A 16288-nucleotide genomic window follows, 5' to 3' on the forward strand; every position below is an offset into this window, starting at 1 on the left:
CGCCAAACTCACATAAGTCACCACCTGTGACTGTCCATAGGCCAACTGGCCTTGTGGGGGCTAGGACGCCCTGTGTCCCAAAGTCAGGGGGGGCCTAAACGTAGAAGCTGCCCACGAAGTGCTGGGCAGCTGTTACAACAATGATGGGGCCAAAGGCGATGTGGGAGCCTTGTAGGCTCTAAAACAAACAACTGTGCCCTCAGGAGTGTTGGAGTCCCCCCCCTTCTGGGAACTCGAAATGCAAAAATGCCCCCTGAGCCTTGTGGGCTCTAAATAACAATGTGCCCCTTCGTTGGAGCCCCCCTCCTGGGGACTCGAAGCAACTATGCCCCCCAAGAGCCTCTCAGGGCTCTTCACAATGAAATGCCGCCTTTTGGAGCCTCGGGGCTCTAAGACCACTTGCCCCGTCGTTGGAGCCTCTCTTAGACTCAAGAACAAGTAATGCCCCAGAGCCTCCCTTAGGCTCGAAAGATAATGGGCGCCGTCGTTGGAGTCCCTCCTGGACTCGAAACAACAACCAAAATGCCCCTGGAGCCCTCTTAGGGCTTTAAAACAATAATGCCCCAGGGTGCTGTGGCTGACCGATGGAGCGGCCCTCTGCCATCTGGGGCCGCTCTAGGACCACTGCTGAGCCCCCAGATGCCCACACTCACCGGGCTGCTGTGGCGGGGGCTACTCGTCATTCCTGCACGGCTCCTCTCCACCCGGGACACAGGAGAGCTCCCGCACCTCGGGGCTCTCCTTCTCAGTCGTCGGGGTTTCTCCTTGGCCGGCAGGCAGGGCTCTCTTCTGGCGGAGTGCACCGGAGGGCGGGGTGAGTTCCCGTCAAGCTTCCGGCTTCCCCTTAGGCAGTACGTGCGGCCAGCGCCCCAGCCGCAATTAGGCCGCCATTTCCTGACGTCCTCGAGGATGCTCCTTCAGTTGCCGGGCAACTCTTGGCGAGCACCAATCCAAGCGCGGCTCGGGGGGACGACGTCACGGGGGGATCCCGGGCCGGCAGCCAATCACAGCGCGGCCCGGGGAATGGCGTCAGGGATGGTCCCGGGCCGGCGGCGGTGAAATCTTCGGGGCAAACGACGGTGGGCACCGGCCTTTACAAATAAAGCGCTCCCAGCGCTCGTTTGAGGAAAATAAAGCGCTCCCAGGCGCTAGGGATGAAAGAGAAGCGCTTCCAGCGCTAAAGGCAAATAAAGCGCTCCACAAGCGCTATAAGCAAAATAAAGCACTCTTAAGCGCTAGAAGCAAAACAAAGCGCTCCCAGGCGCCAGGGGCAAGGCAAAGCGATCCCAAGCACTAGGGGCACAAACAAAGCTCCAGCAAAGTCCTGGGGGCAGGCAGGGGGGCAAGGCTGGGCCCAGAGCCAGCTCACTGGGCCTCCAGGTAGGGAGGCAATCCAAGTGGCGGTCCTCCTGGCGCCCAACAGCAACAGCCCCCCTCAGCAAAAGGATCCTGGAAGAGAACAAATTGTAAGGGGACACAGCCCCTACTTATACATGAAATCCCTTTGTCTCAGGGTGCAGGGTGGGGGAGAAACCAGTCGCAGCTGGTTTTGGAGCACCCTTGATGTGCTCAACCACCCTTTCTATTCACTAGGGAGGCTAGGGTCATTAGACGCACCACAGGGGGCGGAGCCAGCATTGTGTGGGGAAAGCCCAGCCCTATTCAGGACCCAGGTGCACTCCTCCCCAGCCATCAGCATGCTAATCTCCACACTCACCACCGGGCAGACCCATCATGACTCATGGAGCCTGGCATCCCAGCCAGCCCCAGCCAATCACACGCCAGCACCTTTACAGCACACGCACAGCCATGTTTAGAAGTGGCACTTCCACACTAGACACATACACGCCGCATACATCATTTCGCAGCATTCAATCACACGAGTCCGCACATACCAGACTCGAGCCGGCACACCTCGCGCATCAGGAACTACCAGGGACACATACATTCCCCATGCATTCCTATGGGAGGGCAGGCCAACCTTACTCCACGCACTGAGAGTGCGCACGCACTTTCCACTGGGACACAGTGAAAGTGCGCACAAACCAAAAATCACCCTCACCAGGTCACCATTAAAAGCAAAAAGTTTAGGGGTGAACCTGCCAGAAGGGCCAAGTCCAACAGTGATTTTTACATTCTGTGTTTGAAAATGCCACTTTTAGAAAGTAGGTATTTTCTTGCCTAACCATTCAGTGTGCCTCTGCTCGGTTTGTGTATTGCATGTCTGGCTTTTGGATGACAGGGGCTGGAGAGGGGCAGCGGCTCCAGAAGTCTGATGGGTCAGGGCTGGGTTAAATAGACCTGGGTTGCATTTAGAGTAGTGGGAGGAGATTTCCTTGCACCTGAATGGGCCTGGTCTGCCTTGCACAATGCCGCCTCCACTCCCTGCCAGGAAGCTGCACCAGTGAGGACATAACTGTTTTTGGCTGGGTACAGACACTCTCTGCCTTCAGAGAACAAAGGATTTGGAAGTATAAATATTGGGACCCAGACCCCATAATATTAGAACTTTTTGGACCAAGAAGACTGCCAAGAAGAAGAGCTGGAGAAGCTGTGAGGAGGAACTACCACTTTGCGGATTGCTTTGCTGTGTTGGCCTGCAGTGGCTGCTTCTATCTTGGGCAGTGAAAGGACTGGACTGAACTCTCCGAAAGTTCTTTCTTTGAGTATCTCCAAGAGCTTGAGGTAGAGCTTGCCCCCCGTTCAAGAAGTCTCAGGAACAGTAAAGACTTCAAGTTCTTCTCCATCAGCACTGGAGACTGTGTGTTTTGTGCTGCAACAGAAGAAAAAGCAACCTGACGCCGTCTATGATGCCGCTGCCAACTCCGTGTCCTGAAGGCACTGCAGAGGGCACTGCCGCAACGCCACACCGCCCCGCCAGGCCGCCGACAACCTCACGAAGTGGCTCAGCAACTGCGCGGACGAACTCGCCCCCCTGAGGACCCCGCCCAGCAGACCCGGCAGTAAGAAAGCCCCATGGTTCACCGACGAACTCAAGAGCTCCAAGAAGAACTGCCGAGCCCTCGAGAAAGTCTGGAGAAAGGAACCCACACCGGACAACAGGTCCACCCTCAAGCTCGCCACCCGGAAACACCACCAACTGATCCGCACCGCCAAGAAAACGGCTTTCAAGAACCGACTGGATAACAACGCACACAACTGCAAGGAACTCTTCAGCATCGTGAAAGAGCTCTCCAACCCCAACGCCGGAAACAACGACATCACCCCTTCGCAAGACCTCTGCAACTCCCTCGCCTCCTACTTCCACAACAAGATCGCGGACATACACAACAGCTTCAGCACCCATCCGACCCACGCCACGACCACAGCAACGCCGCCCACCACCACCCTCCGAGCTTGGACCCCGATCAGCACCGAAGACACCATCCGCATGATGAACTCCGTCCACTCCGGATCTCCGACCGACCCCTGCCCTCACCACGTCTTCAACAAAGCCGACGCTGTCATCGCACCCCACCTGCGGGACATTATCAACACCTCATTCGACACCACCACCTTCCCCGAGAGCTGGAAGCACGCCGAACTCAGCGCCCTACTCAAGAAACCTACGGCAGACCCCACCGAACTCAAGAATTACCGCCCCATCTCTCTACTCCCGTTTCCAGCCAAAGTCATCGAGAAGACCGTCAACAAACAGCTGGCCGCCTTCCTCGAGACGAACGGATCCCTCGACCCCTCGCACTCCGGATTCCGTGCCAACCACAGCACCGAGACCGCCCTCATCGCCGCCACCGACGACATCCGAGCCCTGATGGACAACGGAGAAACAGCGGCCCTCATCCTCCTAGACCTCTCCGCGGCTTTCGACACGGTCTGCCACCGCACCCTAGTGCAGCGCCTCTGCAACGTCGGAATCCAGGAGAAGGCACTGGAGTGGATCATCTCCTTCCTCGACGGAAGAACACAGAGAGTCCGCCTACCACCGTACAAGTCAGAGGCCACCGAAGTCATCTGCGGCGTCCCTCAAGGATCCTCGCTGAGCCCTACACTCTTCAACGTCTACATGAGCCCCCTCGCGGCCATCGCACGCCAACACAACCTCAACATAATCTCCTACGCCGACGACACCCAGCTGATCCTCTCCCTGACCAACGACCCCGCCGCCGCCAGAGCCAACCTGCACGAAGGGATGAAAGAGGTAGCCGAGTGGATGACGACGAGCCGCCTGAAACTGAACTCAGACAAGACGGAGGTCCTCATCCTGGGCTCCTCGCCCTCCGCCTGGGACGACTCCTGGTGGCCCCCCGCCCTGGGCACCGCACCCAAACCGACGGACCACGCACGCAACCTGGGCTTCATCCTGGACTCCTCCCTCTCCATGACCAGGCAAGTCAACGCCGTCTCCTCGTCGTGCTTCAACATCCTGCGCATGCTTCGGAAGATCTTCTGGTGGATCCACACGGAGACCAGAAAGACCGTCACCTAGGCACTCGTCACCAGCCGACTGGACTACGGCAACGCCCTCTACGCCGGAACCACCGCCAAGCTCCAGAAGAGACTCCAGCGGATCCAGAACGCCTCAGCCAGACTCATCCTCGACATCCCACGGAACAGCCACATCTCCGGACACCTGAGAGACCTGCACTGGCTCCCCGTCAACAAAAGAATCACCTTCCGGCTCCTCACCCACGCACACAAAGCCCTTCACGATCAAGGCCCGAGCTACCTTAACAACCGAATCAACTTCTACGCTCCCAAACGCCACCTCCGATCTGCCAGCCACGCCCTCGCCGCCGTCCCACACATCCGTAGAGCCACAACAGGAGGAAGGTCCTTCTCCTACCTGGCCGCCAAGACCTGGAACTCCCTCCCGGCCGACCTGCGCCTGACTCAAGACCACCTCTCCTTCAGGAAGAAGCTCAAGACCCAACTGTTCGAGCAGTAACGGCACCCCCCCCCCCAAGCGCCTTGAGACCCTATGGGTAGGTAGTGCGCTCTATAAATGTCTTTGATTGATTGATTGATTGAACCCTGGTCTCACCGTCACCGACTGCTGACGCCGCCACTGAGCCGTTGCTTGCACAGCGACCTGTGATTACTATACTCCGCACTGCCTCACTTCACATCGTCGCCCTGGTATCCCCAACGACGCCGCTTCACGCCGACATTGAAGCCGCTGCATGCACCATGGTTCGAGGGCACAGCACCGAAGTTACACGACGCACCGTCCTCATCCCGCACCGCAGCCTTGGCCTACTGACGCCGGCACCATCGACTCCAGTTCGTCAGCCGATGACAGCGCTTCAGCAACGACAACGCCGCTGCTTGTACAGTGACCTGCCAGCACTGCGCCGAGTCCCGCTGCACAAAGCTCCGCAGCACCCGACGCCTGCCGACGCCAGCACTCCTGACTTCAACTGCGAGAAGTTCGATCTGCAACGCCTCTGGAACCGACGCCTGCCTACACCGTGCTTTCGGAGCTCAACCAGAGGTCACCGACACCCTGCATTTCTAAAGGTACTGTTTTGCGGGTTTTAACAACATTGTAGCTGGCCCGCGCCGCCATGGTCAGCCAGAATTTTTGGATTTTGTTGTTCACGACACTGGGATAGCCCCAGACTGAGCTAAAGACGTCAAGGAACTGTTTTTCAAGGTTATTTTGTAACTGAGGATTTCCAAGTACCGTATTGTGGATTTTGTTTATCGTTTTTGGTCTTGTCTTCAGTATATAAAAATATTGGATAATTTTTTTACTGGTGTGGTGTCCTTTTGTAGTACTTACACTGTGTTACTGTTGGTTATGTGCAAAAGCTTTACACACTTATTTTAAGATAAGCCTGACTGCTCGTGCCAAGCTACCAAGGTGGTGATCAGGGGTTATTTTAGGAGCGTAACTCCTTTATCGTGACTAGAAGGAAGGGTCCCTACTTGGACAAGGTGCAAACCATTGCCAACTTGAGACCCCCATTTCGAACAACCTCTCTGATAATATCAAGCAACAATGGACCAACCAACCTAATTCCCCTCCCCACCTCCCCAGTACTTGGTTCAACATGCTCTCAAACTGCAAGGACTTTGCTTACTTCTTCTTGGGAAAATCAGAAACTATTGAAAATGATCTGCGATCAGCGAGAAACCTACTGCCGGCTATTTTAAACATCATTTTGAATCCCTCAAAGACTGGTGCTCCTGTTGGCCGCAATGGGCATTCCCTCCCAAAAAATGCCTCATTGAACACATTCTCACCCCTCAATGAAAGCTACATTCCCAACATGCTTATAGCTTTGTAACCATCTAATCACTTAATTAACACTTTACCTCTGATTATCTTTAAGGAGATCAAATCTTCAATTCTCCCTTTATGGACCAAAATTGTCAATGCCTCGCTCTGCCAAAACCCTATCCTGAATGCCTAAAAGTAGGGCAGGTAACCCCCATCTTGAAAAAAAACAACTGCAGATTGCTCAGACCTCAACAATTTCCGTGCAAACTCCAACATTCCCCCTCTGGTGACATTTCTTGAAAAACGTGTCCAGGTCCAACTCTTCAACCACAGAGATAATTTCCAACTCCTTGACCAATGCCAATCCAGCTTCTGTCAAGGTCACAGCACAGAATCAGCAGACACTCACATAGGGGATGATGTATTAAAAATGCTGGATCAGAGTGAATTGTGTCGTCTTATCCTCCTTGACTTATCATCTGCATTTGATACTGTCAAACACGACAGTCTATTAAACCTACATTTGGTTTACCTCATTCCTCCATAATAGAACTCAAAGAGACAAGGTTAATCTATCACTATCCAAGCTCACTGCGGTCACCCTACGGGTCCCACAAGGAATCCGTCCTCTCACCCACTCTCTTCAACTTATTCATGGAACCTCCAGTAGACTCCCTGACATCCTCTAACATTCCTTATCACAAGTATGCAGACAACATCCAATTGCACCTGAAAATCTCCTCCCCAGAAGACATCATGTCCCTCAACACTACTCTACAAAACACTCAAAATTGGCTTACTCGCAACCATCTCAAACTTAAAGCTGTCAAAACTGAATTCCTTTTCATTTCTCCACCTAAACACAACCTCAAGATCGACCTATAGATGAAGCATCTAACTGCCCTCAACTGCACACCTCACATTATAGACACTGTAGATCTCTGGGAATTACACTAGACAAATACCTGTACAAGCAGGATCACATCAATACTTCCAACAAAGGAGAAAATTATGAGCATTTTGAGGAAATTAAAACCCTTCCTCCCCCATTATGACCATAAATCTGCGGTCCAAACCCTAGTCATTCCCAGGCTGAATTACGGAAGTGCTACACACTGTGGCCTGTCTAGATACAGGCTGGCCCCTCTAAAGGCCTCTCAACGCTGCTGCCAGACTTGTCACCAGAACAAAAAGAAACAAACATCTCTCCAGATCCTAAAACCCTTGAACTGGCTCCATTATGAGGCAATAATACAACAAGAATGTGTGTGCATGACTCATAAAACCTTACATTTCAATACCCCTAGGTATGTGGTACAAAAGCTAGAATTATCAGGCAGATTCAGATCATCGCGAAGTACCAGCTCCCTGTTGCTGAAACCACAGATTTTCCACAAAAAAAAATAATGTGAGCTTTCTCTGGTATTGCACTGAAAATTTGGAATTCTCTGCCTCCGGAAATCAATCTGATCGGTCTACCGCTGTCATGTCCTTTAGGATAGTCCCATAATGTACATACCAATATGTGACCAAGAGACTCGGCTGGTCGACGAGGGCTCCCCTAACAGGGAATGATGGGCTCTTGATTCTACCTTGTCACCCTCTCTCCATCCCCTTCAGAACGAGTGTAGTGACAGACACCCGCTATAGTTAACCCAAGAGGAAGAACAGGGTGAAGGCTCCTTTAACTGGGCGTTCGAGTACGGAGAAGACACGCCCCTTTCTGATGTCCATTTGGCAGGATTGGATAAAATAGAGGAAGTACAGACTACGGCGTGTGACGTCACCGGAGAGGAGTGACTTGCGTGGAGAGGAGTTTGAATGGCATTTGGAGGCAAGGAGCGAAGACGGGAAGCAGAGGACCTCGAGGAGAAAGGAACATCGACCGAGGAAGCCGCGGCAGAGCCTGGAGGCCAACGACCCTGCGATTCGCCGAGCCACGTTCCAGGAGGAGCGTAGCTTCAGCAGGTACGGCAGAGTGTCGGGCTGGGTTGGGAGGCGGGGAGACTCGTCCTACCAGCATAACTCAACTTACGACCCTGCCTCCTCTTTGTAAATATTCGTTCCCACACCCTCTTCCCCCTTCCTCGATCACCCCCTCCTCACCAAAACCTACCTCACACCCCAGAGTGAAACGTGTTGTATTATACACCAAGTCAGCGGTGATCTCCTCACTCCCTGGTCCCCCGGGCATTCGTGTAGAACAGATATCGGACCCGAAGCTCTGCATCTTTCCTCCACATGTAACCTGCGGTGAGGAAACCCGGTATTGGTACCAAGACAACGGAAGGAGGGGAGCCAAGCAGAAGAGGCAGCGTACTGAGGTCACCTACAACCACGGATCCATCAGTGTATAATCGGGACAGACTTACCAATCGTAATAAGAAAACCTTTAAGAAAATAACACCCTATTTACCACGACCTGGTCTCCGGTCCCTTACTTCGACCCCGCCACACAATTACATGCATTTTGTCCCATCCACACGACATAACGGTCCTAACACAGTGTGAGGAGGAACAGGATGAGCAGCCTGGGACATCTCCATTGGAACGCTTTCCCCAGCCCGGGACATCTCCATTGGAACGCTTTCCCCCTTATCTTTCTCCATCTCCTCTCCTGTATTTGCAGAGCCTACCCGGGGAGTGCTGGCCCTTTAAGGCATCAGGCTTCCCAGAGGAGTCACAGAGATCACGTGGGGCGGAGTCCTTCAAATGGGAAGCCGTCGAAGGGAGCAGTCGTTCAACGGGACCAACGGACGAAGAACGCCAAGGGAGGACGCTTGCCCGAACATATTCGGTGTTGCCGTGGGACAGAGCTGAAACCCTGCACCAGAAGGAAGCAGACGCAGAGAAGAACCGGAGCAGAGCGGGACCCGAGGACGGAACAGACGGGCAGCCAGACCCTACCTGGCAACGCGAGAACTCGAGCCACGGCCCCGGAGGGACGTGGCTCCACAAGGTACGGGGCGTATTTCCTCGGTCTGGGGAAAAAGTGGGAGTTCTCGAGTCGGGCCGTCTTCAGCGTAAAAGGCAGCGCATACACGAACCACTGGTGACGGTAGAGGTGACTGTTCCCCACACTTTCCCTGGCTCCTGCGTCAAAGGCTAAGAGAGCAAGCAACCCCCTTACAGGATTCTTTTGCTTTCTCTTTTCTTTTGGGTAACGGCGAGCGACAACGTTCAAGAACCCAGCATTGGTAAAGAGCACAAGAGAAGTGCCGAAGCCGACTACAAGTACCAGAAGGCTTTGTGCCAGGAAGAGTGCTCATTTCTTTCTTCACAGACTGATTGTTAAAAGAGACTCTAGTATCTAAGAACCTCTTTCTCTCCGAAATTCCTGTTTCCAATAAATCCACTGAACCAGATATTCCTGACTCCTGGTCTGCTTCTCCACCACCCCACACACAGGTGGCCTTTTACCTAGTAGCTTACTTCTGTCTCAGACATCAGGCTCTGGGTACCCTATCTTAATCCCTGTACCTGACATACATAAACATGTCCCCAGGCACAGCAGATTTATTCTGTTTAAGGGTCACCACTTTTGCATCCATGGACAACAGCCAGCTGTGCTTCAGTTTTTTTGTTTAGAAAAGGATTAGCAAAGGATTAGTGAATGTTTTTAAAACATATTGATTCAGGAAATCACCCTTGAGGGACCACTTTAGTATGAAATAACCTCACTCTCCCTTACAGAGACAAAGAAGAATTCCTTCCACGCTGGACAGAGGCTCTGCAGGCTGATCCATCTACAGGCAGAGATCTGACAACCCTTGTAGGGTGCCATCCTTGACACAGAGATCGGTTCCTCCATTCAGAACCATCAAGTGAGGGGTTAGCACTTCCCCGGGGGATTCTTGGCTCAGTTAGAAAATATACTAGCACTTACATACACATGCTTCACCTACATATCTAGGGTAGGTACATTTAGGGAAGCTACGAATCGTAGGAGTACGCCAATGCTATTGTTTTTATATAATCTGCTTTTATTCACCTTATTAGCACTATGCTAGAAATATATCTGGTATTTACGATATTGGTGCTAGCGATCGCATTTGTCTGCTCTGGTCTTTTGACTGTTGCAGCTAATATGTTTCACACTAGACAAGGCGCTTCACCAATCAAAAATTATTGAAACCGCTCCAATCGTCACTCTATGTGTATTCTGTGAAAAGTAAGCACGAGTGACTGAGCGAAAGATAGCGTATTGTTTTCCACGTTAACTGAGGAATTAGGATTATCATGTTCAGTGGTTGCCAGAAGCTACATACACCACTGTAAAATACAGGATGGTGGTAGTGGCACCATAAAGCTAGCTGGTCTAATGCCTGATTCATCCTGAGGGGGTGTCCAGAGTCTGTCTGCACACCAAGCCCTCAGTTTAGGTCATCCAAAATGCACAGGTCCTGGGGGGGTCCTAGGAACTTCACGACATGGCGCTGCTAAAGTTGGTTTGGTTCTTATATTAACAGTAAAATCTGAGTAATTCAGTCGTGCTTTCTCAGACAGCCCTACTCACACTTTTCAGAGACGTCTGAAGTGGGAAGGAATATCTGCCCAAGCTGAGCAGGTACACCCTGTGGATTGGCTGAAGGTTTTAGACAAGCTTGTAAGGATTAAAGGTTCCCATATTGTGCTAAACCCTACCTCTTAAACCTTTACTTTCTCCTCCTTTCAAAATGACTGAACCTGCAAGTAGCAGTGGAAGTGCGGAAGGAAACTAATTTGTTAACGCTCTAAACATCACAGAGAACTGCATACAGGCAGTAACTCGGAGATTGGTAGAAAATGTCCCTGTAAAGGTGGTCATGTTACTTTCCAGATTGAGGCACACTAGGTGTTCGGATCAGAGGTATTCTATTCCTGAGTAAAATTCCCACTTGCAGATCCACAGGCACATTTATTTTACAAATATATTGAAGTGGATCCACTGGAAGAATACATCCCATATGAGAACACGGACGTTCAGACTCAACACACACCAATAATTAGTCCGCAGACACTAAAAGCAATAATGGGTGCGCTCCCATCAAAAAGGGATCAAGTACCATTGTAGATTGCTAAAAAAATAGCACAGTTGGAAGCAATATTTCCCCATACGAATCCGCAGGAACAACACAGAATGTTAACTATTTGCTTGCCAATGTGAATGGTTCCCTCACTTGAGGATTGTACCACATGGATTAAACCCAGATCTGTTGACTGGGTGCGAGTGTTTGATTGGTTCAGCTGCTCCGTCCATCACCACCCCCTTTTGTACCGCTTTGTTCGCCATAAGTTGGCAGGGTATGCTCAGACGTGAGTCCCTTGCTCACTTTGCCACTGGATTCAAGCAAGCCTGGCTGAAGACGGCTGTAATGCCAGAAACCGGTCCTAGGAAGCTTGTTTCCGGTCCAGGGAAGGCATGGCTGGACTGTTCCCATGAGGCACAGGGTCAGACTGATTTGCATATGGCAATGTCTGAACTGGGGTGGCAGAGTGGGCTAAAGAACGGTGATGGATTAAACCCAGATCTGTTGACTGGGTGTGAGTGTTTGATTGGTTCAGATGCTCTGTCCATCACCACCCCCTTTTGTACCGCTTTGTTCGCCATAAGTTGGCAGGGTATTCTCAGACGTGAGTCCCTTGCTCACTTTGCCACTGGATTCAAGCAAGCCGGGATGAAGACGGCTGTAATGCCAGAAACCGGTCCTAGGAAGCTTTTTTCCGGTCCAGGGAAGGCATGGCTTGGCAGTTCAGGCTGGACTGTTCCCATGAGGCACAGGGTCAGACTGATTTGCATATGGCCATGTCTGAACTGGGGTGGCAGAGTGGGCTAAAGACCTTCTGATGGATTAAACCCAGATCTGTTGACTGGGTGTGAGTGTTTGATTGGTTCAGATGCTCCGTCCATCACCACCCCCTTTTGTACTGCTCTGGATTAAAAATCAGACATGCCCAGGTTACTGAGGACGCCACTTCTGAACGCGGAATGGGCTCAGACGATGCTAGACAGCATGGCAGAAGTAACAATAGCTCGCCAGAACCTGAAGGAATTTCTGGTGACAGCAGTATTGAATGAATTCATCACGGGGGAAGCAACTGATACAACAGTGAGTGTCCCACACCGTCTACACAAAATTAATCTCCAAATAGAGGGGGATATCTCAAGAACAATTAAAGGTCTCTTTTGGGAAAATTTGAAATTTGGACAAGACATCCTGTTGTCTGCTTGAATTTGTAATGAATTGCCCAAAAGGTGAAAGCATTATTTTGCCTGCCTTTTCCAACCTAGTTCCGGTTTCCTTAAAACACTCATATGTGCAGGAGTGGGCACAAGCGCTAGCTCCAGCATTAAACCGCAACCATGTAGGGTGGGACGTAGAGTCCAAACACCACAAAATCCCATTAAAGAATACTCCAACTCCACTGAGACAGTACCCTATTAAAAATAAGGTGAAGAAACAGGTCAAAGAAATCTTAGACCAACTAGAATACCAAGGTGTGATTGAAACTTGCACCTTGCCAACGAACAACCCTTTGCTTCCCATAATGAAACCTGACAACACATATTGTTTGGTTTTAGATTACAGACAATTGAACACAAGCACAAAAATATTGAAATCACATCTTCTGTGTGTTTTTGTATATTAACAGGCTTGTTTACGTGTGTTTTTGATAATACTGCCGCTGGAATGCTGGAAGCAATTTACTGGTTGGGACTGGCACATGTTTCTCATCAACAGCCATTTCAGAAAGGGTGTTCCTGATGCAATTATCACCAGTCACATCTGCATATGCTATGTTTTCTGTGCAAATTCCATTTCGTAATTCATAAATCGTCTAATTTAAGTTGTGACCTCTGTTCAAGTGGACCCAAAGTTATTTTACTCCATGCACGTCAGTCGTGTTCTCTCTTCGCAGACTGTAAACATGTACAGACATTAGAAATAACAGTCAATATATATTTTTAAAATTGGAGCTATGGTTACTGTTGCATATGGAAACATCAATGCAAACTGCAAAGGTTACAAAAGAGCCAACAGAGCTTTAGGACAGTTTATTACAATGCATTAAATTAGCAGCAGAACAATGGTGAATATGTTACCTTGAGCATCTATTAACATCCTGAGTGTTCCCAATAGTTTGAACTGCACCGGAGGCATCTCAGATCGCAGAAATTTTAGTACTTCTTCTGCTACACCTGCTGACAGCATCTTCGCTTTATTTATTACTGAAAACCAAAACAGAACAATACATGTTATTCATCATTTTGAATAAAGTGAAATTATGTTACAATACTTAGATGAAATAAACACAAGATACAGCTTTAATATACTTTTAGGTAAATATTCCACTACCAACACAATGATCTCAAAAATTAGCAAAAGCCCTACTTTGTGAGCACGACCAGACAAAGATTCCTTTCACTGAAATCTCAACATTGTTTGGGTGTGTGCAGCACTCTTCATCCCCCTGCATATAACAAGCACTGCCAGCTCAGCTTCACTCAAAAAAGGATATGGTAGGGTAGAAATACCTTCAAGGGGTTTTGTTATTATACAATTCACATAGAATTTCAACAATATTTGAGGTCCTTATATGTATAAGACCAATAGTGCAAAGCAACAATCTCAAATTTTTATGCAATTTATATAGGTCACTGCAAGCGCTTACAATTGTTATAGAGAGTTTTTGTTTGATTGTTATTCTTGAATCATTTTCTCCTATAACATTGTTATATTTCTGTACCCTTTTTAAAAAACAATTTATTTTTGGAGTATTAAATACGAACTTTTTCATACACACCTTCTCCCTCTCTTCTCTTTTGGATCGCTTGCAGTGACCTATATAAATTGCATAAAAATTTGAGATTGTTGCTTTGCACTATTGGTCTTATACATATAATGACCTCAAATATTGTTTAAATTCTATGTGAATTGTATAATAACAAAACCCCTTGAAGGTATTTCTACCCTACCATATCCTTTGCCCAAACCCTCAAGGGTATATTGGGTTGCTCATTTGCCGTTACTCACTCAAAAAAGATCACCGCAAAGTACTGCCCTTTTCACAAGTACAGACATAAATAAGGATAGATCATGATCCATCCTTGATTGACCACGTATAATCATGAATAGCCATGGTTTGCATATACATAGGGAGGGCGAGCAGCAAAGCCAGGTTGCTGGAATGGTCATTTGTCTTTCACTTATATCTAGTTTTTGTCCGAATTGGAGCTCGTTGCAAAGAATATGTCACGCATACTTTGTACTAATGATGGTCTCCGGAGTTCTAGTACTGCACTTTAAAATTTTTAGTTGAGGATAGAAGGAAACTTCCTAAATGTCAATAACATGCAGTGATAGTGATGGGTGCCCTGTTCTTACACCTTCATAGAGTTCTCCAATGATGAAAACATCCTTCTGGCGACACTTGGAAATGCGCCGGCATTATTTTGTTCCCCAGAGACTCAACAACCAAGTTGTGGAAGGAAAATCTTCTTTGCAAGTACCTAGGCCATGAACTGCTGCTAGACCATCGCGGCAATGCTCAACTACGTTCAATGCATCGCAGTTAGTAAGGGCAAAGTATTGGGTATTACATGCTTGTAGAACTGCGGGACTCAAGTGGAGCAATGCTCAGCACTAGCTGAAGTCTTCAAATCAGTTAGAGAAATCTCTACCTAGATGGGGGTCTACATAGTCCTATCCCGTTGATATGAACGTATTTACTCTGTACACCCAGGGGCACACCCAGACTGCTATTGGTCACATGTCTAATTTGCATCTGGGATATCTCAGTCTTTTTAATCTTTTGATTTTCATGAAAAGAAGTGTCAACGGCCTTGGTAGAGAATGATACCGATTATTCAAACACCAAGAACAAATTTGATTTCTGCCTAATTGATAAACAAAAGGTGCTCTGCTGTGGCCATAATTAGTTACTATTTTCGCTTTCAATTTGTTTTGATATTGTTCCCTTAAACAAGGCAGAAAACGTGACCTTTGGCTCTGTAGTGAAAATGACATACAGTGGCGAGTCCTCCTGGTCCAACGTAAATGACGACGAGACACGCAAGGTCATGAACTCCATACACTCAGGATCCCCGTCAGACCCGTGCCCACACCACATTTTCAACAAAGCAGACGCAGCCATCGCACCCCAACTACGGAAGGTCATCAACATCTCCTTTGAAACAGCGACATTCCCGGAAAGCTGGAAGCACGCCGAAATGAACGTCCTTCTCAAGAAGCCCAAGACGGACCCCAAGGACCTCAAGAACTTCCGGCCCATCTCCCTACTCCCGTTCCCGGCGAAGGTCATCGAGAAAATCGTCAACATACAACTGGCCCGCCACCTGGAAGACAACAACATCCTGGACTCGTCCCAATACGGATTCAGACGAAACCACAGCACCGAGACAGCCCTCATCTCCGCCACAGACAACATCAGGCGCCAACTAGACAACGGCAAAACATCAGCCCTCATCCTCCTAGACCTGTCAGCCGCCTTCGACACGGTCTGCCATTGCACTCTCAAGACGCGCCTCCTAGAAGCCGGAATCCAAGACAAGGCCCTTGACGGGACCACGTCCTTCCTCTCTGGCAGAACCCAGAGCGTCCGCCTCCCACCCTTCTGATCCGAAGCAACCGGCATCATCTGCGGTGTCCCCCATGGATCATCCCTCAGCCCGACACTGTTCAACGTCTGCATGGCCCCCCTCGCACAAGTGGCCCGCCATCACGACCTCAACATCATCTCCTACGCCGACGACACCCAGCTCATCCTCTCCCTCACCAAGGACCCACACACCGCCAAAACCAACCTCCACGAGGGATGAAGGCCGTCGCAGACTGGATGAGGAGCAGCCGCCTTAAGCTGAACTCGGACAAGACGGAAGTCCTCATCCTCTGACCCACCCCCTCAGCCTGGGACGACTCCTAGTGGCCGACCACAATGGGAACAGCACCAACACCCACTGACCATGCACGCAACCTAGGATTCATCCTCGACTCCTCACTCTCCATGTCCAAGCAGATCAACGCCGTTTCCTCCTCCTGCTACAACACCCTCTTCATGCTCCGCAGGATCTACAAGTAGATCCCGACCGAAACAAGAAGAACG

At 49.8% G+C, this 16288-nt stretch overlaps 1 protein-coding gene across 3 annotated transcripts in view; it reads right to left on the reverse strand.

The window, feature by feature from the left end:
* Positions 1-16288, reverse strand: part of RAP1GDS1 (Rap1 GTPase-GDP dissociation stimulator 1) — a 748947-nt gene that overhangs the window by 59011 nt on the left and 673648 nt on the right. For all 3 annotated transcript variants that reach the window (XM_078676213.1, XM_078676214.1, XM_078676215.1), the window contains one exon: positions 13269-13394. In XM_078676213.1, the coding sequence (XP_078532339.1) occupies positions 13269-13394 (126 nt within the window). The remainder of the gene's footprint in view (positions 1-13268; positions 13395-16288) is intronic.

This window comes from Lissotriton helveticus, chromosome 2_1 (genome assembly GCF_964261635.1).
Source record: "Lissotriton helveticus chromosome 2_1, aLisHel1.1, whole genome shotgun sequence".
NCBI classification, from domain to species: domain Eukaryota; kingdom Metazoa; phylum Chordata; class Amphibia; order Caudata; family Salamandridae; genus Lissotriton; species Lissotriton helveticus.